At 52.3% G+C, this 22,350-nt stretch overlaps 1 protein-coding gene across 1 annotated transcript in view; it reads left to right on the top strand.

The window, feature by feature from the left end:
* Positions 1–22,350, top strand: part of LOC142484918 (serine/threonine-protein kinase 36-like) — a 132,051-nt gene that overhangs the window by 34,112 nt on the left and 75,589 nt on the right. The window contains exon 6 of the mRNA XM_075584171.1: positions 9,251–9,363. Within this exon, the coding sequence (XP_075440286.1) occupies positions 9,251–9,363 (113 nt within the window). The remainder of the gene's footprint in view (positions 1–9,250; positions 9,364–22,350) is intronic.

The following is a 22,350-nucleotide window of genomic DNA, read 5'->3' as shown; positions in this document are numbered from 1 at the left end:
GCATGGGTTCTGGCTGAACATGGTAATAACCGTGCATGGGTTCTGGCTGAACATGGTAATAACCGTGCATGGGTTCTGGCTGAACATGGTAATAACCGTGCATGGGTTCTGGCTGAACATGGTAATAACCGTGCATGGGTTCTGGCTGAACATGGTAATAACCGTGCATGGGTTCTGGCTGAACATGGTAATAACCGTGCATGGGTTCTGGCTGAACATGGTAATAACCGTGCATGGGTTCTGGCTGAACATGGTAATAGCCGTGCATGGGTTCTGACTGAACACTGAACATGGTAATAACCGTGCATGGGTTCTGGCTGAACATGGTAATAACCGTGAATGGGTTCTGGCTGACCATGGTAATAACCGTGCATGGGTTCTGACTGAACATGGTAATAACCGTGCATGGGTTCTGGCTGAACATGGTAATAACCGTGCATGGGTTCTGACAGAACATGGTAATAACCGTGCATGGGTTCTGGCTGAACATGGTAATAACCGTGCATGGGTTCTGGCTGAACATGGTAATAACCGTGCATGGGTTCTGGCTGAACATGGTAATAACCGTGCATGGGTTCTGGCTGAACATGGTAATAACCGTGCATGGGTTCTGGCTGAACATGGTAATAACCGTGCATGGGTTCTGGCTGAACATGGTAATAACCGTGCATGGGTTCTGGCTGAACATGGTAATAACCGTGCATGGGTTCTGGCTGAACATGGTAATAACCGTGCATGGGTTCTGGCTGAACATGGTAATAACCGTGCATGGGTTCTGGCTGAACATGGTAATAACCGTGCATGGGTTCTGGCTGAACATGGTAATAACCGTGCATGGGTTCTGGCTGAACATGGTAATAACCGTGCATGGGTTCTGGCTGAACATGGTAATAACCGTGCATGGGTTCTGGCTGCTCCTTGAACAGCAACATTATTCATCCAACTTCTTCAATTGGGAGGGTTTGGCAAATTAATATCCCTCTGTTCAATTTGATCTATGTTGGCTATATATATTATATTTTATTTGTCTCAGCTACATGTTTGCACCATCCATATGCCACATGTTTAGCATATACAATACCATCAGATTATTTCAAGCCACCTAGGCTCCCATGTTTGTTGATACCAGATTAACTATCAACACATGAATTTAGTAGACATTGTTACTAGTGGCAACTGCACCCGAATGTGCTTCTATTTCCTGCGCGCTCTGCCTGCCTGGTGCGCCTCACTACTGTCATTGCGTTGTAATTGCTGTTACAAGGACACACAGTGATATATGTTTTAAGGGTTAGTTTCTATTAAAAGTTATATTTTACATTATTTGTGGTGTGCAATCAAGTGGAATCTTTTTGGGTATTATTAGGGGTATTATTACAAGTATTGTTATTAGTGGTATTATTAGAAGTATTATTATTATTGATAGAGTTGTTATTAGGGTTATTATTAGATGTTTTAGTATTATTAATAGTATTGTTATTAGGGATATTATTAGAAGAATTAGTATTGTGGTTAGGGTTATTGTTATTCGAGTATTATTAGAAGCAGAGCGAAATCACCTTGTGCCGAGGGGAAAGATGAGTCAGCGGGCACCACGATGCAGAAAAAATCGATGAGGCTGGACTGTGCTGCAACAAATCCTCTAACGCGTTTCACCCGCGGTCGGGCTTTTTAAAAAAAAAAAAAGCCTGACCGCGGGTGAAACGCGTTAGAGGTGCAGGGGCACTCTTCCCTCCTCTCAATTTTTATCCATGTTTAAATAAAGGATTTGTTGCAGCACAGTCCAGCCTCATCGATTTTTTCTGCATCGTGGTCCCCTCGGCACAAGGTGATTTCGCTCTGCTTCTATTCAGCTGGAGCACACAGACCCGGAAACACACATGGATATATGTGAGTACTATCATGCTTTAAAGTGAGCTGCCCCACTACCATTGGTTTATTTTGGTCTTGGTGTATATCAGAGGTCTGAGGGGGTCCTAGGACATCCCCCATACAACTCTCTTTACCCTTGCTTAACCGTGGTTCATCTAGGGGTAATGCCTAAGCTCCAAGCATGCATCAAGGACATTATGTGTTCCGGTTTGCAGTGAACTATTACAATATAACTTTTTTGTACCAATGGGTATATGCTCTGCAGCACTAGTTATTCTTGGGGTCTTAACCTCAATATCTCCTATTATTAGAAGTATTAGTATTGTTATTAGTGGTATTATTAGAAGTGTTACTATTATTACTAGTATTGTTATTAGGGATGCTATTAGAAGTACTAGTGGTATTATTAGAAGTATTAGTATTGTTATTAGTGGTATTATTAGAGGTATACGTATTGTTATTAGTGGCTGTGACAGGGTAAATAAAAGCCACCAGTTGTATGCCTGGAAAACCTATGTCTAGCCTGCAGTGCAGCACTGACTAGGTTAACTTCAGCTGGGAAATTCAGGACAATTAGTTGGATCCCAGCTGCCTAATCAATGTGTGTTAAAACCCAGGCTGTAGACACATGGAGCTGGCTGTTGAGGAGAGAGGAGTAAGATACTGAAGAGATTACTGATATAAGGTCTGTTAAACAAAGTAGATGAATTATGAACTGTCTGTCTCCTGCATAGAAAAGGGTAACTGCCTGATTTATACACTGTCTACTAAAGAGAAACTGTTTTGTTTTGTCTGCTGAAGAAAAGCCATTTTTCTTTTGTTGCTGATGAAAAGCTATTTTTGTTTTGTGTGCTGTATATCTTTTAAGGCTAAATAAATAAGCCTTGTCAAGAAACCCGCGTGTGTAGTTGCATGTACCCTGCAACATATGGTGTCAGAATTGGGATTTTGAAAGGCCCCTGCAGTTAAAGGGCCATACATACACACACAAGAATGAAAAAAATGGAAGAATTTTTTTAAGAGTTTTTGTGCGAGCAGACCAAACAGCAGGGACAGTTAATGCAGGAGCAGGCCCGGCTGCAAGCAGAGAGAGATGAAAGACTTTTGCAGCAGCAAACCCAGCTCATAGCCCAGCAGCAGGCAGCACAGGAGGAGCGAATGGCCAAGCTGCTGACCCAATTCCAGGGGTCTGCCAGTCCAGAACTTGCAAGCAGACCTCCGATACTCCTGAGGAAAATGGCTCCGAAAGAGGATCTAGAGGCTTTTTTACTGACATTTGAAAGAGTTGCCGAAGCTCAGGGCTGGGCTACAGATCGCTGGGCAAATGCTTTGGCCCCGCTCCTCATAGGAGAAGCCCAGGCCTCATATCAGGGTCTCCCAGCAGATCAGGCAATGGACTAGCGCCAAGTAAAAGCCGCCATACTGGATCGCTTAGGTCTGACCCCAGAGACCTACCGTCAGCAGTTCCGGAACCTGAGGTACACCGCTAAGATGAGACCTCGGGTCCTCGCTCAGCGATTATTGGACTTGTGTACACGCTGGATACAACCCGAGGAGTGCACTAAGGAGGCAATTCTGGAGCAGGTGGTTTTGGAACAATTTCTACAATTAATACCCCCTTCCGCACGCTCGTGGGAAAAACGCCACGCTGCTGAAACCCTAGCTTTGGCGGTCCGACTCGTGGAGAACTTCCTTGGGGCTGAGCAGCAGGCGAGTGTCCTGGACCCGACTCCACCGGCACTTGCGGATGCCCAAAGAGGGAGGTCGGATCAATGGGGAACCTACGGCCCGTCCATACGCAACCGCCAAGTCCAACGGAAGGAGCAGTCGTTCCAGCAAGGACGGAGTCCAAATGCTGGTCCCCGCAGAGACCCTCATCTCCTTCCGGATGTCGGCTCGTCGCAAAATGAGAGGAACTTCCGAGGACGTCGCCCACAGGACCCACCAGATGCCTGGTCTCCAGTAACCGGTCCAGCGGAGCGCTATCCACAGCCCCCTCCTGCGAGCGAACCCTCCCCATGTTCCGCCTGCAGAGAACAAGGCCACCGGTACGTGGACTGTCCACAGATGGATTGTTCATTCTGCAGAACCGTCGCCTCGGCCTTTACTGGGGAAAATTACAAGCCCTGGCTACTTTGAGCCCTGATTGGGGGGAAAAACGTCCAGGCCCTTGTAGATTCGGGCTCGGGGAAAACTCTGGTCCTCCGGGAACTGTTACCGCCTATCGTGTGTTCTTTTGATTCCCCATGGAGCATAGAATGTATACACGGCGATGTAAAGACGCAAAGACGCTTGGACAAACAGGACTGGTTGCAGAAATCTGGGTTTCAAGGTGACCATTCTAGTAGTCAGAGGTCACAAGTGATGGCTGGAGATGGCCAAAAGGATGGGGATATGGGCCCTGGAGATTTACCAGACCTGTACCTGCCTGACTTTCGCCAGAAGCAAAGGGAAGACCCAGTCCTTGCTAGACAGTATGACAAGGTGATGAAAGTTGATGAACAGATTTTAGATGCACAGGGGGTGATAGTATTCCCCCATTTTGAGCTATCAAAGGATATCCTATATAGGGTGTGTGACGGGAGACGCGCTTAATAACACATTTATATTTCGTGGGTCCTGATTGAGCAGAACAGGTTGAGCAAAATAAACTGAGATTTATTCCCTTGATAGGCAAACACACGACAACTGCAGAATAAACTTAATAATTACACTTACGGGTAGAGAAACAGAGGATAATGTCCAGAAAGGTGCAAAGCACCAGAAGATTGTCCTTTAAAATGTAGTCCATTTGTAAATTGCCAAATAAATAGCCAGTCCAATCCTTCTGTGAATGTGCAAAGTCTTTTCGGGTTCTCTGGGATTTGCTGGATCCCCAGGGCTAACGAAATCCTGAAACAGGGCAAGTTTCCTTGTTGAGATGTTTTTAACCCCTTGCGTTCTGGAATCGTAGCCGCTGTACTTAGGTCTTATCCGCTTGAAGAAATCAGGTAGCAACAGCAACACAGCAACAACACAGGAATGAGGGGTACAGGCCTTTTTAAGGACAAGAGCCTGTGAAGTGTTACATTAGCCTCATCCCATTGGCAAGGAATTATCTTCCTCCTATCAGAACCTGCCATGTCACATGGGCAAATCCTACAGCCAACCCAGGTAACTCTGAGCATGCTCAGTAAGCAGCTTGGTAGCACTGCTAAGTAAAAAGGGGCCACTCATTTCTGGGGACGCAATGTCTGGAGTTTGGTCCCAAGGTGTGAAATATCTAGGAGGAGTAACAGGACCTGCTACTCAGAAACATCCTGATTAAGTGACACTTTAAGAATCTGGGGTCTTTCATGTATGCATAACATTTGTTCCTTAATGCATTACAAAGGCAGGCAGAAAAAAATAGCATCCTGCCGGTACATTTTAAAACTGCAACAGAAAGGCACTTTATCAAAAATATATGTTTCCCTTATGACAAAGTTATATTTTTAATATGTGTGTTCTTGGGGGGTTACACTGAGGCTGCACACCAACAATCAGGGTGCTGGCTCACTCCGTTCCTAAATTAGCAGTCTTAATGGAACGGCTCCTGTTATTCAGCACTGCAGTAGTGACTAGCCTGCAAAAAGTGAACAACGTGCCTATAGGGGAAAATGGTACAGGGGAATAGCACATAAAATTAACCCCTTCATCCCCAATACGAAATAGGGGTAACCAGCCGAGCCCACTGCCTTTATTAATGCGCTGATTACCCCCATTTTCGCCACAGGGTGAATAGGCAGACACAAACAGGGGAGGTCACCAAACAGATATTGGTTCCCAAGGCGTTTGTTAAATCTGTGTTCACTCTAGCCCATACTGTCCCTTGGGTTGGTCACCTGGGCAGGGATAACACATTGGACCGTATTTCATCCCGATTCTATTGGCCAGGGATGCATAGTGATATTGCTAAGCTATGTGCAGCATGTCCGGAGTGCCAGCTAACTAGTCCAAAAGGATAAAAACCAGCCCCATTGGTTCCTCTACCCTTGGTGTCAGTTCCCTTTGAGAGGATTGGGGTAGACTTGGTAAGACCTCTAGAACCTTCTGCGAAAGGACACAGGTTTATCCTTGTAATAGTTGACTATGCAACAAGGTATCCTGAGGCGTTCCCCACGAGAACAGCAACGGCGAAGCAAGTAGCCAACAAGTTGTTGGAACTGTTCTCACGGGTTGGACTTCCCCAGGTTATGTTGACAGACCAAGGTACAAATTTCATGGCTAAACTGATGCAGGATGTCGTAAAGTTACTAGAGGTCAAGTCTGTTCGGACATCGGTCTACCATCCACAGACTGACGGATTGGTGGAAAGATTTAACCGAACTCTAAAAGGGATGCTGAGGAAATTTGTAGATTCAGAAAAGAGAGCCTGGGATGAACTTCTCCCTTTTCTGCTGTTTGCAGTGCGGGAAGTTCCCCAGGCCTCCACGGGATTCTCTCCATTCGAATTGCTCTATGGCCGCCAACCCCAGGGAATCCTAGACCTCCTAAAGGAGTCCTGGGAGGAACATCAGTCCCCTTCTAAGAATACCCTGCAATATGTACTAGACCTTAGGAAGCGCCTAGATGTGGTCGGCCATTTTGCCAGGGAGAATCTTAGATCAGCCCAGGACAGTCAGGAGAGACATTACAATCAGAATGCTCGCATGAGAGTGTTTCACCCAGGAGACCAGGTGATGTTATTGTTACCCAGTTGCGAGAGTAAACTCCTGGCCAAATGGCATGGCCCATTCGAAGTACTCCGCCGTACGGGTGATGTGGATTACGAGATTGCTCAACCAGGGTCCAGGAAGGGTAAACAAATTTACCATGTGAACTTGCTGAAACCCTGGAAGATGCAGCGGTCTCTATTCATCCACCCGGTGGAGGAGGAAACGGACTTGGGTCCTCAGCCTCCATGGGAGAACATGAGTGATGATAAAATCCCAATGGGTAAACAGTTGTCCTCTGAACAAAAAGGGGACTTGTTAGCAATAATTACACAATTCCATGATGTTTTTTCTGACTTACCAGGACAAACTAACTTAATTTCCCATGCAATCGAGACAGCACCTGGGGTAAAAGTACGTTCCCGTCCTTATGGGTTGCCTGAAAGTCGTAGGGCTCTGGTAGAGAAGGAGGTACAAGAAATGTTACACTTAGGAGTGATTGAGGAATCATGCAGTGAGTGGTGTAGTCCACTAATTATGGTCCCTAAACCCGATGGGAAGGTAAGATTTTGTGTGGACCTCCGAACGGTCAATGCGGTATCCAAGTTTGACGCATATCCGATGCCAAGGGTGGACAAATTAATTGACGTCCTTGGTAACGCAGAATATATATCCACATTGGACTTGACAAAAGGATACTGGCGAATACCCTTAGAGGAAAAGTCCAAATGCAAAACAGCCTTTGCCACTCCCATGGGTTTATACCAGTTTGTGACAATGCCATTTGGACTGCATGGAGCCCCAGCCACATTTCAGAGACTCATGGATAAGGTACTGAGGCCCCATAGGAATTATACCGCAGCCTACCTAGATGACATTGTCATTTATAGTAAACACTGGCGGGCCCATCTAAATAGGCTGAAAGCGGTCCTCAAATCTCTAAGAGAGGCAGGGCTCACAGCCAACCCTAAGAAATGTGCCCTGGGTAAGGCGGAAACCAAATACTTAGGGTATGCAGTGGGAGGTGGAAATGTAAGGCCACTAGCCGACAAGGTAGTGGCCCTGAAAGAAGTTCCGACCCCCCAAACAAAAACACAGGTACGCTCTCTGCTGGGTTTAGAGGGTACTACCGGCGGTTCATCCCCAACTATTCGGAAGTGGCAGCCCCTTTAACGGGCCTCACAAAAAAGTGTGCCCCTACACAAGTGGTGTGGTCAAGGGATTGTCAGAAAGCCTTTGAGGACATTAAAAGGTGTCTATCAGAGGTTCCCATCCTTGGAAGCCCAGACTTCAACAGCCCTTTTATAGTGCAAACAGATGCATCAGAGATAGGGCTAGGGGCGGTGTTGTCACAACAGTTTGAGGGAGTTGAACATCCTATCCTTTTCCTGAGTAGGAAATTGTTCCCAAGGGAAAAAAACTACTCAGTGATTGAGAAAGAGTGCCTCGCAGTAAAGTGGGCAATCGAGGCTTTGAGGCATTACCTGGCAGGAGTCTATTTTACTTTGGTGACGGATCATGCTCCACTGAAGTGGTTAAATAGCATGAAGGATTCCAATGCTAGATTGACTAGGTGGTATATGGCCCTCCAACCCTTCTCATTTGAGATTCAGCATAGGCCGGGAAAAGAGAACGCAAATGCTGACTTCTTTCTAGAGAAGGGGTGGATGGTCGGGCTTCAGCCGTGCGTAGCCCCAGCCACACACTAACAGGGGAGAAATGTGACAGGGTAAATAAAAGCCACCAGTTATATGCCTGGAAAACCTATGTCTAGTCTGCAGTGCAGCACTGACTAGGTTAACTTCAGCTGAGAACCTCAGGACAATTAGTTGGATCCCAGCTGCCTAATCAAGGTATGTTAAAACCCAGGCCGTAGACACATGGAGCTGGCTGTTGAGGAGAGAGGAGTAAGCTACTGAAAAGATTACTGCTATAAGGTCTGTTAAAAAAGTAGATGAATTATGAACTGTCTGTCTCCTGCATAGAAAAGGGTAACTGCCTGATTTATACACTGTCTGCTAAAGAGAAACTGTTTTTGTTTGTCTGCTGAAGAAAAGCCATTTTTCTTTTGTTGCTGATGAAAAGCTATTTTTGTTTTGTCTGCTGTATATCTTTTAAGGCTAAATAAATAAGCCTTGTCAAGAAACCCGCGTGTGTAGTTGTATGTACCCTGCAACAGTGGTATTATTAGAAGAATTAGTATTAGTATTGTTATTAGTGGTATTATTAGAAGTATTAGTATTGTTATTGGTGGTATTATTAGAAGTATTAGTATTGTTATTAGTGGTATTTTTAGAAGTATTAGTATTGTTATTGGTGGTATTATTAGAAGTATTAGTATTGTTATTAGTGGTATTATTAGAAGTATTAGTATTGTTATTAGTGGTATTATTAGAAGTATTAGTATTGTTATTAGTGGTATTATTAGAAGTATTAGTATTGTTATTAGTGGTATTATTAGAAGTATTGGTATTGTTATTAGTGGTATTATTAGAAGTATTAGTATTGTTATTAGTGGTATTATTAGAAGTATTAGTATTGTTATTAGTGGTATTATTAGAAGTATTGGTATTGTTATTGGTGGTATTATTAGAAGTATTGGTATTGTTATTGGTGGTATTATTAGAAGTATTAGTATTGTTATTAGTGGTATTATTAGAAGTATTAGTATTGTGTTATAATGTTTCTGTTTATTTTACCCACAGGGTCTGAACGAGATGTCTCTGCTCGAGAGCGTCTGCTGGGTGTGTTCACTGGCGCTCTCGCTGCTCTGTGTGATATCCCTGTGTCACAGGACAGCCGCCTAGGCAAAGAAAAGGTGCGCTCTCACTCGCTCTATGCCTCGTACGCTCTCTCACTCTATACCTCGTGCTCTCACTCGCTCTATACCTCGTACTCTCTCTCACTCTATACCTCGTGCTCTCACTCGCTCTATACCTCGTACTCTCTCTCACTCTATACCTCGTGCTCTCACTCGCTCTATACCTCGTACGCTCTCTCACTCTATACCTCGTGCTCTCTCTCTCACTCTATACCTCGTGCTCTATACCTCGTGCTCTCTCTCTCACTCTATACCTCGTGCTCTCACTCGCTCTATACCTCGTACGCTCTCTCACTCTATACCTCGTGCTCTCTCTCACTCTATACCTCGTGCTCTCACTCGCTTTATACCTCGTACGCTCTCTCACTCTATACCTCGTGCTCTCTCTCTCACTCTATACCTCGTGCTCTCTCTCACTCTATACCTCGTGCTCTATACCTCGTTCTCTCTCGTTCTATACCTTGTGCGCTCTCTGTCTCTCGGGTCTCGCTCGCTGTCTCGGGTCTCGTTCACTCTCTCTCGAGTCTCGCTCTGTCTGTCTCTCGGGTCTCGCTCTGTCTGTCTCTCGGGTCTCGCTCTGTCTGTCTCTCGTGTCTCGCTCTGTCTGTCTCTCGGGTCTCGCTCTGTCTGTCTCTCGGGTCTCGCTCTTTCTGTCTCTCGGGTCTCCCTCTCTGTCTCTCGGGTCTCGCTCTCTGTCTCTCGGGTCTCGCTCTCTGTCTCTCGGGTCTCGCTCTGTCTGTCTCTCGGGTCTCCCTCTCTGTCTCTCGGGTCTCGCTCTCTGTCTCTCAGGTCTCGCTCTCTGTCTCTCGGGTCTCGCTCTCTGTCTCTCGGGTCTCGCTCTCTGTCTCTCAGGTCTCGCTCTCTGTCTCTCGGGTCTCACTCTCTGTCTCTCAGGTCTCACTCTCAGGTCTCGCTCTCTGTCTCTCGGGTCTCGCTCTCTGTCTCTCGGGTCTCACTCTCAGGTCTCGCTCTCTGTCTCTCGGGTCTCGCTCTCTGTCTCTCGGGTCTCGCTGTCTGTCTCTCGGGTCTCGCTCTCTGTCTCTCGGGTCTCCCTCTCTGTCTCTCGGGTCTCGCTCTCTGTCTCTCAGGTCTCGCTCTCTGTCTCTCGGGTCTCGCTCTCTGTCTATCGGGTCTCGCTCTCTGTCTCTCGCGTCTCGCTCTCTGTCTCTCGGGTCTCGCTCTCTGTCTCTCGCGTCTCGCTCTCTGTCTCTCGGGTCTCGCTCTCTGTCTCTCAGGTCTCACTCTCTGTCTCTCGGGTCTCGCTCTCTGTCTCTCGGGTCTCACTCTCTGTCTCTCGGGTCTCGCTCTCTGTCTCTCGGGTCTCGCTCTCTGTCTCTCGGGTCTCGCTCTCTGTCTCTCGGGTCTCGCTCTCTGTCTCTCAGGTCTCACTCTGTCTCTCAGGTCTCACTCTCTGTCTCTCGGGTCTCGCTCTCGCGTCTCGCTCTCTGTCTCTCGGGTCTCACTCTCTGTCTCTCGGGTCTCACTCTCTGTCTCTCGGGTCTCGCTCTCTGTCTCGCTCTCTGTCTCTCGGGTCTCGCTCTCTGTCTCGCTCTCTGTCTCTCGGGTCTCGCTCTCTGTCTCTCAGGTCTCGCTCTCTGTCTCTCGGGTCTCACTCTCTGTCTCTCGGGTCTCGCTCTCTGTCTCTCGGGTCTCGCTCTCTGTCTCTCGGGTCTCACTCTCAGGTCTCGCTCTCTGTCTCTCGGGTCTCGCTCTCTGTCTCTCGGGTCTCGCTGTCTGTCTCTCGGGTCTCGCTCTCTGTCTCTCGGGTCTCCCTCTCTGTCTCTCGGGTCTCGCTCTCTGTCTCTCGGGTCTCGCTCTCTGTCTATCGGGTCTCGCTCTCTGTCTCTCGCGTCTCGCTCTCTGTCTCTCGGGTCTCGCTCTCTGTCTCTCGGGTCTCGCTCTCTGTCTCTCGCGTCTCGCTCTCTGTCTCTCGCGTCTCGCTCTCTGTCTCTCGGGTCTCGCTCTCTGTCTCTCGGGTCTCGCTCTCTGTCTCTCGGGTCTCGCTCTCTGTCTCTCGGGTCTCGCTCTCTGTCTCTCGGGTCTCGCTCTCTGTCTCTCGGGTCTCGCTCTCTGTCTCTCGGGTCTCGCTCTCTGTCTCTCGCGTCTCGCTCTCTGTCTCTCGGGTCTCGCTCTCTGTCTCTCGGGTCTCCCTATCTGTCTCTCAGGTCTCGCTCTCTGTCTCTCAGGTCTCGCTCTCTGTCTCGCTCTCTGTCTCTCGGGTCTCGTTCTCTGTCTCTCAGGTCTCGCTCTCTGTCTCTCGGGTCTCATTCTCTGTCTCTCGGGTCTGTCTCTCGGGTCTCGCTCTCTGTCTCTCAGGTCTCGCTCTCTGTCTCTCGGGTCTCCCTCTCTGTCTCTCGGGTCTCTCTCTCTGTCTCTCGGGTCTCACTCTCTGTCTCTCAGGTCTCGCTCTCTGTCTCTCGGGACTCGCTCTCTGTCTCTCAGGTCTCACTATCTGTCTCTCGGGTCTCGCTCTCTGTCTCTCGGGTCTCGCTCTCTGTCTCTCAGGTCTCGCTCTCTGTCTCTCAGGTCTCGCTCTCTGTCTCTCGGGTCTCGCTCTCTGTCTCTCGGGTCTCGCTCTCTGTCTCTCGGGTCTCGCTCTCTGTCTCTCGGGTCTCGCTCTCTGTCTCTCGCGTCTCGCTATCTGTCTCTCGGGTCTCGCTCTCTGTCTCTCGGGTCTCGCTCTCTGTCTCTCTGGTCTCGCTCTCTGTCTCTCAGGTCTCGCTCTCTGTCTCTCGGGTCTCGCTCTCTGTCTCTCGGGTCTCGCTCTCTGTCTCTCGGGTCTCGCTCTCTGTCTCTCGGGTCTCGCTCTCTGTCTCTCGGGTCTCGCTCTCTGTCTCTCAGGTCTCACTCTGTCTCTCGGGTCTCGCTCTCTGTCTCTCGGGTCTCACTCTCTGTCTCTCGGGTCTCGCTCTCTGTCTCTCGGGTCTCGCTCTCTGTCTCTCGGGTCACGCTCTCTGTCTCTCGGGTCTCGCTCTCTGTCTCTCGGGTCTCGCTCTCTGTCTCTCGGGTCTCGCTCTCTGTCTCTCGGGTCTCGCTCTCTGTCTCTCGGGTCTCGATCTCTGTCTCTCGGGTCTCGCTCTCAGGTCTCGCTCTCTGTCTCTCAGGTCTCACTCTCTGTTTCTCGGGTCTCGCTCTCTGTCTCTCAGGTCTCGCTCTCTATCTCTCGCGTCTCGCTCTCTGTCTCTCGGGTCTCACTCTCGGGTCTCGCTCTCTGTCTCTCGGGTCTCGCTCTCTGTCTCTCGGGTCTCGCTCTCTGTCTCTCGGGTCTCGCTCTCTGTCTCTCGGGTCTCGCTCTCTGTCTCTCGGGTCTCGCTCTCTGTCTCTCGGGTCTCCCTCTCTGTCTCTCGGGTCTGGCTCTCTGTCTCTCAGGTCTCACTCTCTGTCTCTCGGGTCTCGCTCTCTGTCTCTCGGGTCTCCCTCTCAGGTCTCACTCTCTGTCTCTCGGGTCTCGCTCTCTGTCTCTCGGGTCTCACTCTCGGGTCTCGCTCTCTGTCTCTCGGGTCTCGCTCTCTGTCTCTCGGGTCTCCCTCTCTGGTCTCACTCTCTGTCTCTTGGGTCTCACTCTCTGTCTCTCGGGTCTCCCTCTCTGGTCTCACTCTTTGTCTCTCGGATCTCGCTCTCTGTCTCTCAGGTCTCACTCTCTGTCTCTCGGGTCTCGCTCTCTGTCTCTCGGGTCTCCCTCTCAGGTCTCACTCTCTGTCTCTCGGGTCTCGCTCTCTGTCTCTCAGGTCTCACTCTCTGTCTCTCGGGTCTCCCTCTCTGGTCTCACTCTTTGTCTCTCGGATCTCGCTCTCTGTCTCTCAGGTCTCACTCTCAGGTCTCACTCTCTGTCTCTCGGGTCTCACTCTCGGGTCTCGCTCTCTGCCTCTCGGGTCTCACTCTCTGTCTCTCGGGTCTCACTCTCGGGTCTCGCTCTCTGTCTCTCGGGTCTCACTCTCTGTCTCTCGGGTCTCACTCTCTGTCTCTCGGGTCTCCCTCTCTGGTCTCACTCTTTGTCTCTCGGATCTCGCTCTCTGTCTCTCAGGTCTCACTCTCTGTCTCTCGGGTCTCGCTCTCTGTCTCTCGGGTCTCCCTCTCTGGTCTCACTCTTTGTCTCTCGGATCTCGCTCTCTGTCTCTCAGGTCTCACTCTCTGTCTCTCGGGTCTCGCTCTCTGTCTCTCGGGTCTCCCTCTCAGGTCTCACTCTCTGTCTCTCGGGTCTCGCTCTCTGTCTCTCAGGTCTCACTCTCTGTCTCTCGGGTCTCCCTCTCTGGTCTCACTCTTTGTCTCTCGGATCTCGCTCTCTGTCTCTCAAGTCTCACTCTCAGGTCTCACTCTCTGTCTCTCGGGTCTCACTCTCTGTCTCTCGGGTCTCACTCTCTGTCTCTCGGGTCTCACTCTCTGTCTCTCGGGTCTCACTCTCGGGTCTCGCTCTCTGTCTCTCGGGTCTCACTCTCTGTCTCTCGGGTCTCGCTCTCTGTCTCTCGGGTCTCGCTCTCTGTCTCTCAGGTCTCGCTCTCTGTCTCTCAGGTCTCACTCTCAGGTCTCGCTCTCTGTCTCTCGGGTCTCGCTCTCTGTCTCTCGGGTATCGCTCTCTGTCTCTCGGGTCTCGCTCTCTGTCTCTCAGGTCTCACTCTCTGTCTCTCGGGTCTCACTCTCTGTCTCTCGGGTCTCACTCTCTGTCTCTCGGGTCTCACTCTCTGTCTCTCGGGTCTCGCTCTCTGTCTCTCGGGTCTCATTCTCTGTCTCTCGGGTCTGTCTCTCGGGTCTTGCTCTCTGTCTCTCAGGTCTCGCTCTCTGTCTCGCTCTCTGTCTCTCGGGTCTCGCTCTCTGTCTCTCAGGTCTCGCTCTCTGTCTCTCGGGTCTCATTCTCTGTCTCTCGGGTCTGTCTCTCGGGTCTCTCTCTCTGTCTCTCAGGTCTCACTCTCTGTCTCTCAGGTCTCGCTCTCTGTCTCTCGGGACTCGCTCTCTGTCTCTCAGGTCTCACTATCTGTCTCTCGGGTCTCGCTCTCTGTCTCTCGGGTCTCGCTCTCTGTCTCTCAGGTCTCGCTCTCTGTCTCTCAGGTCTCGCTCTCTGTCTCTCGGGTCTCGCTCTCTGTCTCTCGGGTCTCGCTCTCTGTCTCTCGGGTCTCGCTCTCTGTCTCTCGGGTCTCGCTCTCTGTCTCTCGCGTCTCGCTATCTGTCTCTCGGGTCTCGCTCTCTGTCTCTCTGGTCTCGCTCTCTGTCTCTCAGGTCTCGCTCTCTGTCTCTCGGGTCTCGCTCTCTGTCTCTCGGGTCTCGCTCTCTGTCTCTCGGGTCTCGCTCTCTGTCTCTCGGGTCTCACTCTCTGTCTCTCGGGTCTCGCTCTCTGTCTCTCGGGTCTCGCTCTCTGTCTCTCGGGTCTCGCTCTCTGTCTCTCGGGTCTCGATCTCTGTCTCTCGGGTCTCGCTCTCAGGTCTCGCTCTCTGTCTCTCAGGTCTCACTCTCTGTTTCTCGGGTCTCGCTCTCTGTCTCTCAGGTCTCGCTCTCTATCTCTCGCGTCTCGCTCTCTGTCTCTCGGGTCTCACTCTCGGGTCTCGCTCTCTGTCTCTCGGGTCTCGCTCTCTGTCTCTCGGGTCTCGCTCTCTGTCTCTCGGGTCTCGCTCTCTGTCTCTCGGGTCTCGCTCTCTGTCTCTCGGGTCTGGCTCTCTGTCTCTCAGGTCTCACTCTCTGTCTCTCGGGTCTCGCTCTCTGTCTCTCGGGTCTCCCTCTCAGGTCTCACTCTCTGTCTCTCGGGTCTCGCTCTCTGTCTCTCAGGTCTCACTCTCTGTCTCTCGGGTCTCACTCTCGGGTCTCGCTCTCTGTCTCTCGGGTCTCGCTCTCTGTCTCTCGGGTCTCCCTCTCTGGTCTCACTCTCTGTCTCTTGGGTCTCACTCTCTGTCTCTCGGGTCTCCCTCTCTGGTCTCACTCTTTGTCTCTCGGATCTCGCTCTCTGTCTCTCAGGTCTCACTCTCTGTCTCTCGGGTCTCGCTCTCTGTCTCTCGGGTCTCCCTCTCAGGTCTCACTCTCTGTCTCTCGGGTCTCGCTCTCTGTCTCTCAGGTCTCACTCTCTGTCTCTCGGGTCTCCCTCTCTGGTCTCACTCTTTGTCTCTCGGATCTCGCTCTCTGTCTCTCAGGTCTCACTCTCAGGTCTCACTCTCTGTCTCTCGGGTCTCACTCTCGGGTCTCGCTCTCTGTCTCTCGGGTCTCACTCTCTGTCTCTCGGGTCTCACTCTCGGGTCTCGCTCTCTGTCTCTCGGGTCTCACTCTCTGTCTCTCGGGTCTCACTCTCTGTCTCTCGGGTCTCCCTCTCTGGTCTCACTCTTTGTCTCTCGGATCTCGCTCTCTGTCTCTCAGGTCTCACTCTTGGGTCTCGCTCTCTGTCTCTCGGGTCTCGCTCTCTGTCTCTCGGGTCTGTCTCTCGGGTCTCGCTCTCTGTCTCTCAGGTCTCGCTCTCTGTCTCTCGGGTCTCGCTCTCTGTCTCTCAGGTTTCACTCTCTGTCTCTCAGGTCTCAGGTCTCACTCTCTGTCTCTCAGGTCTCGCTCTCTGTCTCTCAGGTCTCACTCTCGGGTCTCACTCTCTGTCTCTCAGGTCTCACTCTCTGTCTCTCAGGTCTCACTCTCTGTCTCTCGGGTCTCGCTCTCTGTCTCTCGGGTCTCGCTCTCTGTCTCTCGGGTCTCGCTCTCTGTCTCTCAGGTCTCCCTCTCTGTCTCTCGGGTCTTGCTCTCTGTCTCTCAGGTCTCACTCTCTGTCTCTCGGGTCTCGCTCTTTGTCTCTCGGGTCTCACTCTCTGTCTCTCAGGTCTCACTCTCTGTCTCTCGGGTCTCGCTCTCTGTCTCTCAGGTCTCGCTCTCTGTCTCTCAGGTCTCGCTCTCTGTCTCTCGGGTCTCACTCTCCGTCTCTCAGGTCTCACTCTCGGGTCTCACTCTCTGTCTCTCAGGTCTCACTCTCTTTCTCTCAGGTCTCACTCTCTGTCTCTCGGGTCTCACTCTCAGGTCTCGCTCTCTGTCTCTCGGGTCTCGCTCTCTGTCTCTCAGGTCTCACTCTCAGGTCTCGCTCTCTGTCTCTCGGGTCTCGCTCTCTGTCTCTCGGGTCTCGCTCTCTGTCTCTCGGGTCTCGCTCTCTGTCTCTGAGGTCTCGCTCTCTGTCTCTCGGGTCTCGCTCTCTGTCTCTCAGGTTTCACTCTCTGTCTCTCAGGTCTCACTCTCAGGTCTCGCTCTCTGTCTCTCGGGTCTCACTCTCTGTCTCTCAGGTCTCACTCTCGGGTCTCACTCTCTGTCTCTCAGGTCTCACTCTCAGGTCTCGCTCTCTATCTCTCAGGTTTCACTCTCTGTCTCTCAGGTCTCACTCTCGGGTCTCACTCTCTGTCTCTCAGGTCTCACTCTCAGGTCTCACTCTCTGTCTCTCAGGTCTCACTCTCTGTCTCTCAGGTCTCACTCTCGGGACTCACTCTCTGTCTCTCAGGTCTCACTCTCTGTCTCTCAGGTCTCACTCTCAGGTCTCACTCTCTGTCTCTCAGGTCTCGCTCTCTGTCTCTCGGGTCTCACTCTCTGTCTCTCAGGTCTCACTCTCAGGTCTCACTCTCTGTCTCTCAGGTCTCACTCTCAGGTCTCGCTCTCTGTCTCTCAGGTCTCACTCTCAGGTCTCGCTCTCTGTCTCTCAGGTCTCACTCTCGGGTCTCACTCTCTGTCTCTCAGGTCTCACTCTCTGTCTCTCAGGTCTCGCTCTCTGTCTCTCGGGTCTCACTCTCTGTCTCTCAGGTCTCACTCTCAGGTCTCACTCTCTGTCTCTCAGGTCTCACTCTCAGGTCTCGCTCTCTGTCTCTCAGGTCTCACTCTCTGTCTCTCAGGTCTCACTCTCGGGTCTCACTCTCTGTCTCTCAGGTCTCACTCTCTGTCTCTCAGGTCTCACTCTCAGGTCTCACTCTCTGTCTCTCGGGTCTCGCTCTCTGTCTCTCGGGTCTCCCTCTCAGGTCTCACTCTCTGTCTCTCGGGTCTCGCTCTCTGTCTCTCAGGTCTCACTCTCTGTCTCTCGGGTCTCCCTCTCTGGTCTCACTCTTTGTCTCTCGGATCTCGCTCTCTGTCTCTCAGGTCTCACTCTCAGGTCTCACTCTCTGTCTCTCGGGTCTCACTCTCGGGTCTCGCTCTCTGTCTCTCGGGTCTCACTCTCTGTCTCTCGGGTCTCACTCTCGGGTCTCGCTCTCTGTCTCTCTGGTCTCGCTCTCTGTCTCTCGGGTCTCGCTCTCTGTCTCTCAGGTCTCACTCTCTGTCTCTCGGGTCTCGCTCTTTGTCTCTCGGGTCTCACTCTCTGTCTCTCAGGTCTCACTCTCTGTCTCTCGGGTCTCGCTCTCTGTCTCTCAGGTCTCGCTCTCTGTCTCTCAGGTCTCGCTCTCTGTCTCTCGGGTCTCACTCTCCGTCTCTCAGGTCTCACTCTCGGGTCTCACTCTCTGTCTCTCAGGTCTCACTCTCTTTCTCTCAGGTCTCACTCTCTGTCTCTCGGGTCTCACTCTCAGGTCTCGCTCTCTGTCTCTCAGGTCTCACTCTCAGGTCTCGCTCTCTGTCTCTCGGGTCTCGCTCTCTGTCTCTCGGGTCTCGCTCTCTGTCTCTCGGGTCTCGCTCTCTGTCTCTCGGGTCTCGCTCTCTGTCTCTGAGGTCTCGCTCTCTGTCTCTCGGGTCTCGCTCTCTGTCTCTCAGGTTTCACTCTCTGTCTCACAGGTCTCACTCTCAGGTCTCGCTCTCTGTCTCTCGGGTCTCACTCTCTGTCTCTCAGGTCTCACTCTCGGGTCTCACTCTCTGTCTCTCAGGTCTCACTCTCAGGTCTCGCTCTCTATCTCTCAGGTTTCACTCTCTGTCTCTCAGGTCTCACTCTCGGGTCTCACTCTCTGTCTCTCAGGTCTCACTCTCAGGTCTCACTCTCTGTCTCTCAGGTTTCACTCTCTGTCTCTCAGGTCTCACTCTCGGGTCTCACTCTCTGTCTCTCAGGTCTCACTCTCTGTCTCTCAGGTCTCACTCTCAGGTCTCACTCTCTGTCTCTCAGGTCTCGCTCTCTGTCTCTCGGGTCTCACTCTCTGTCTCTCAGGTCTCACTCTCAGGTCTCACTCTCTGTCTCTCAGGTCTCACTCTCTGTCTCTCAGGTCTCACTCTCGGGTCTCACTCTCTGTCTCTCAGGTCTCGCTCTCTGTCTCTCAGGTCTCACTCTCAGGTCTCACTCTCTGTCTCTCGGGTCTCGCTCTCTGTCTCTCAGGTCTCACTCTCTGTCTCTCGGGTCTCCCTCTCTGGTCTCACTCTTTGTCTCTCGGATCTCGCTCTCTGTCTCTCAGGTCTCACTCTCAGGTCTCACTCTCTGTCTCTCGGGTCTCACTCTCGGGTCTCGCTCTCTGTCTCTCGGGTCTCACTCTCTGTCTCTCGGGTCTCACTCTCGGGTCTCGCTCTCTGTCTCTCGGGTCTCGCTCTCTGTCTCTCGGGTCTCGCTCTCTGTCTCTCAGGTCTCACTCTCTGTCTCTCGGGTCTCGCTCTTTGTCTCTCGGGTCTCACTCTCTGTCTCTCAGGTCTCACTCTCTGTCTCTCGGGTCTCGCTCTCTGTCTCTCAGGTCTCGCTCTCTGTCTCTCAGGTCTCGCTCTCTGTCTCTCGGGTCTCACTCTCCGTCTCTCAGGTCTCACTCTCGGGTCTCACTCTCTGTCTCTCAGGTCTCACTCTCTTTCTCTCAGGTCTCACTCTCTGTCTCTCGGGTCTCACTCTCAGGTCTCGCTCTCTGTCTCTCGGGTCTCGCTCTCTGTCTCTCAGGTCTCACTCTCAGGTCTCGCTCTCTGTCTCTCGGGTCTCGCTCTCTGTCTCTCGGGTCTCGCTCTCTGTCTCTCGGGTCTCGCTCTCTGTCTCTCGGGTCTCGCTCTCTGTCTCTGAGGTCTCGCTCTCTGTCTCTCGGGTCTCGCTCTCTGTCTCTCAGGTTTCACTCTCTGTCTCTCAGGTCTCACTCTCAGGTCTCGCTCTCTGTCTCTCGGGTCTCACTCTCTGTCTCTCAGGTCTCACTCTCGGGTCTCACTCTCTGTCTCTCAGGTCTCACTCTCAGGTCTCGCTCTCTATCTCTCAGGTTTCACTCTCTGTCTCTCAGGTCTCACTCTCGGGTCTCACTCTCTGTCTCTCAGGTCTCACTCTCTGTCTCTCAGGTCTCACTCTCAGGTCTCACTCTCTGTCTCTCAGGTCTCGCTCTCTGTCTCTCGGGTCTCACTCTCTGTCTCTCAGGTCTCACTCTCAGGTCTCACTCTCTGTCTCTCAGGTCTCACTCTCAGGTCTCGCTCTCTGTCTCTCAGGTCTCACTCTCTGTCTCTCAGGTCTCTCTCTCGGGTCTCACTCTCTGTCTCTCAGGTCTCACTCTCTGTCTCTCAGGTCTCACTCTCAGGTCTCACTCTCAGGTCTCACTCTCTGTCTCTCAGGTCTCGCTCTCTGTCTCTCGGGTCTCACTCTCTGTCTCTCAGGTCTCACTCTCAGGTCTCACTCTCTGTCTCTCAGGTCTCACTCTCAGGTCTCTCTCTCTGTCTCTCAGGTCTCACTCTCTGTCTCTCAGGTCTCACTCTCGGGTCTCACTCTCTGTCTCTCAGGTCTCACTCTCTGTCTCTCAGGTCTCACTCTCTGTCTCTCGGGTCTCGCTCTCTGTCTCTCGGGTCTCCCTCTCAGGTCTCACTCTCTGTCTCTCGGGTCTCGCTCTCTGTCTCTCAGGTCTCACTCTCTGTCTCTCGGGTCTCCCTCTCTGGTCTCACTCTTTGTCTCTCGGATCTCGCTCTCTGTCTCTCAGGTCTCACTCTCAGGTCTCACTCTCTGTCTCTCGGGTCTCACTCTCGGGTCTCGCTCTCTGTCTCTCGGGTCTCACTCTCTGTCTCTCGGGTCTCACTCTCGGGTCTCGCTCTCTGTCTCTCGGGTCTCGCTCTCTGTCTCTCGGGTCTCGCTCTCTGTCTCTCGGGTCTCGCTCTCTGTCTCTCGGGTCTCGCTCTCTGTCTCTCGGGTCTCGCTCTCTGTCTCTCGGGTCTCCCTCTCTGTCTCTCGGGTCTGGCTCTCTGTCTCTCGGGTCTCACTCTCTGTCTCTCGGGTCTCGCTCTCTGTCTCTCGGGTCTCCCTCTCAGGTCTCACTCTCTGTCTCTCGGGTCTCGCTCTCTGTCTCTCAGGTCTCACTCTCTGTCTCTCGGGTCTCACTCTCGGGTCTCGCTCTCTGTCTCTCGGGTCTCGCTCTCTGTCTCTCGGGTCTCCCTCTCTGGTCTCACTCTCTGTCTCTTGGGTCTCACTCTCTGTCTCTCGGGTCTCCCTCTCTGGTCTCACTCTTTGTCTCTCGGATCTCGCTCTCTGTCTCTCAGGTCTCACTCTCTGTTTCTCGGGTCTCGCTCTCTGTCTCTCGGGTCTCCCTCTCAGGTCTCACTCTCTGTCTCTCGGGTCTCGCTCTCTGTCTCTCAGGTCTCACTCTCTGTCTCTCGGGTCTCCCTCTCTGGTCTCACTCTTTGGCTCTCGGATCTCGCTCTCTGTCTCTCAGGTCTCACTCTCAGGTCTCACTCTCTGTCTCTCGGGTCTCACTCTCGGGTCTCGCTCTCTGTCTCTCGGGTCTCACTCTCTGTCTCTCGGGTCTCACTCTCGGGTCTCGCTCTCTGTCTCTCGGGTCTCACTCTCTGTCTCTCGGGTCTCACTCTCTGTCTCTCGGGTCTCACTCTCGGGTCTCGCTCTCTGTCTCTCGGGTCTCGCTCTCTGTCTCTCGGGTCTCCCTCTCTGGTCTCACTCTCTGTCTCTTGGGTCTCACTCTCTGTCTCTCGGGTCTCCCTCTCTGGTCTCACTCTTTGTCTCTCGGATCTCGCTCTCTGTCTCTCAGGTCTCACTCTCTGTCTCTCGGGTCTCGCTCTCTGTCTCTCGGGTCTCCCTCTCAGGTCTCACTCTCTGTCTCTCGGGTCTCGCTCTCTGTCTCTCAGGTCTCACTCTCTGTCTCTCGGGTCTCCCTCTCTGGTCTCACTCTTTGTCTCTCGGATCTCGCTCTCTGTCTCTCAGGTCTCACTCTCAGGTCTCACTCTCTGTCTCTCGGGTCTCACTCTCGGGTCTCGCTCTCTGTCTCTCGGGTCTCACTCTCGGGTCTCGCTCTCTGTCTCTCGGGTCTCACTCTCTGTCTCTCGGGTCTCGCTCTCTGTCTCTCGGGTCTCGCTCTCTGTCTCTCAGGTCTCACTCTCTGTCTCTCGGGTCTCACTCTCGGGTCTCGCTCTCTGTCTCTCGGGTCTCACTCTCTGTCTCTCGGGTCTCGCTCTCTGTCTCTCGGGTCTCGCTCTCTGTCTCTCAGGTCTCGCTCTCTGTCTCTCAGGTCTCACTCTCAGGTCTCGCTCTCTGTCTCTCGGGTCTCGCTCTCTGTCTCTCGGGTCTCGCTCTCTGTCTCTCGGGTCTCGCTCTCTGTCTCTCAGGTCTCACTCTCTGTCTCTCGGGTCTCACTCTCTGTCTCTCGGGTCTCACTCTCTGTCTCTCGGGTCTCACTCTCTGTCTCTCGGGTCTCGCTCTCTGTCTCTCGGGTCTCATTCTCTGTCTCTCGGGTCTGTCTCTCGGGTCTTGCTCTCTGTCTCTCAGGTCTCGCTCTCTGTCTCGCTCTCTGTCTCTCGGGTCTCGCTCTCTGTCTCTCAGGTCTCGCTCTCTGTCTCTCGGGTCTCATTCTCTGTCTCTCGGGTCTGTCTCTCGGGTCTCGCTCTCTGTCTCTCAGGTCTCGCTCTCTGTCTCTCGGGTCTCCCTCTCTGTCTCTCGGGTCTCTCTCTCTGTCTCTCGGGTCTCACTCTCTGTCTCTCAGGTCTCGCTCTCTGTCTCTCGGGACTCGCTCTCTGTCTCTCAGGTCTCACTATCTGTCTCTCGGGTCTCGCTCTCTGTCTCTCGGGTCTCGCTCTCTGTCTCTCAGGTCTCGCTCTCTGTCTCTCAGGTCTCGCTCTCTGTCTCTCGGGTCTCGCTCTCTGTCTCTCGGGTCTCGCTCTCTGTCTCTCGGGTCTCGCTCTCTGTCTCTCGGGTCT

This window comes from Ascaphus truei, unplaced genomic scaffold (assembly GCF_040206685.1).
Source record: "Ascaphus truei isolate aAscTru1 unplaced genomic scaffold, aAscTru1.hap1 HAP1_SCAFFOLD_467, whole genome shotgun sequence".
Classification (NCBI taxonomy): Eukaryota; Metazoa; Chordata; class Amphibia; order Anura; family Ascaphidae; genus Ascaphus; species Ascaphus truei.
This window is presented reverse-complemented; position numbering and strand designations above follow the sequence as displayed.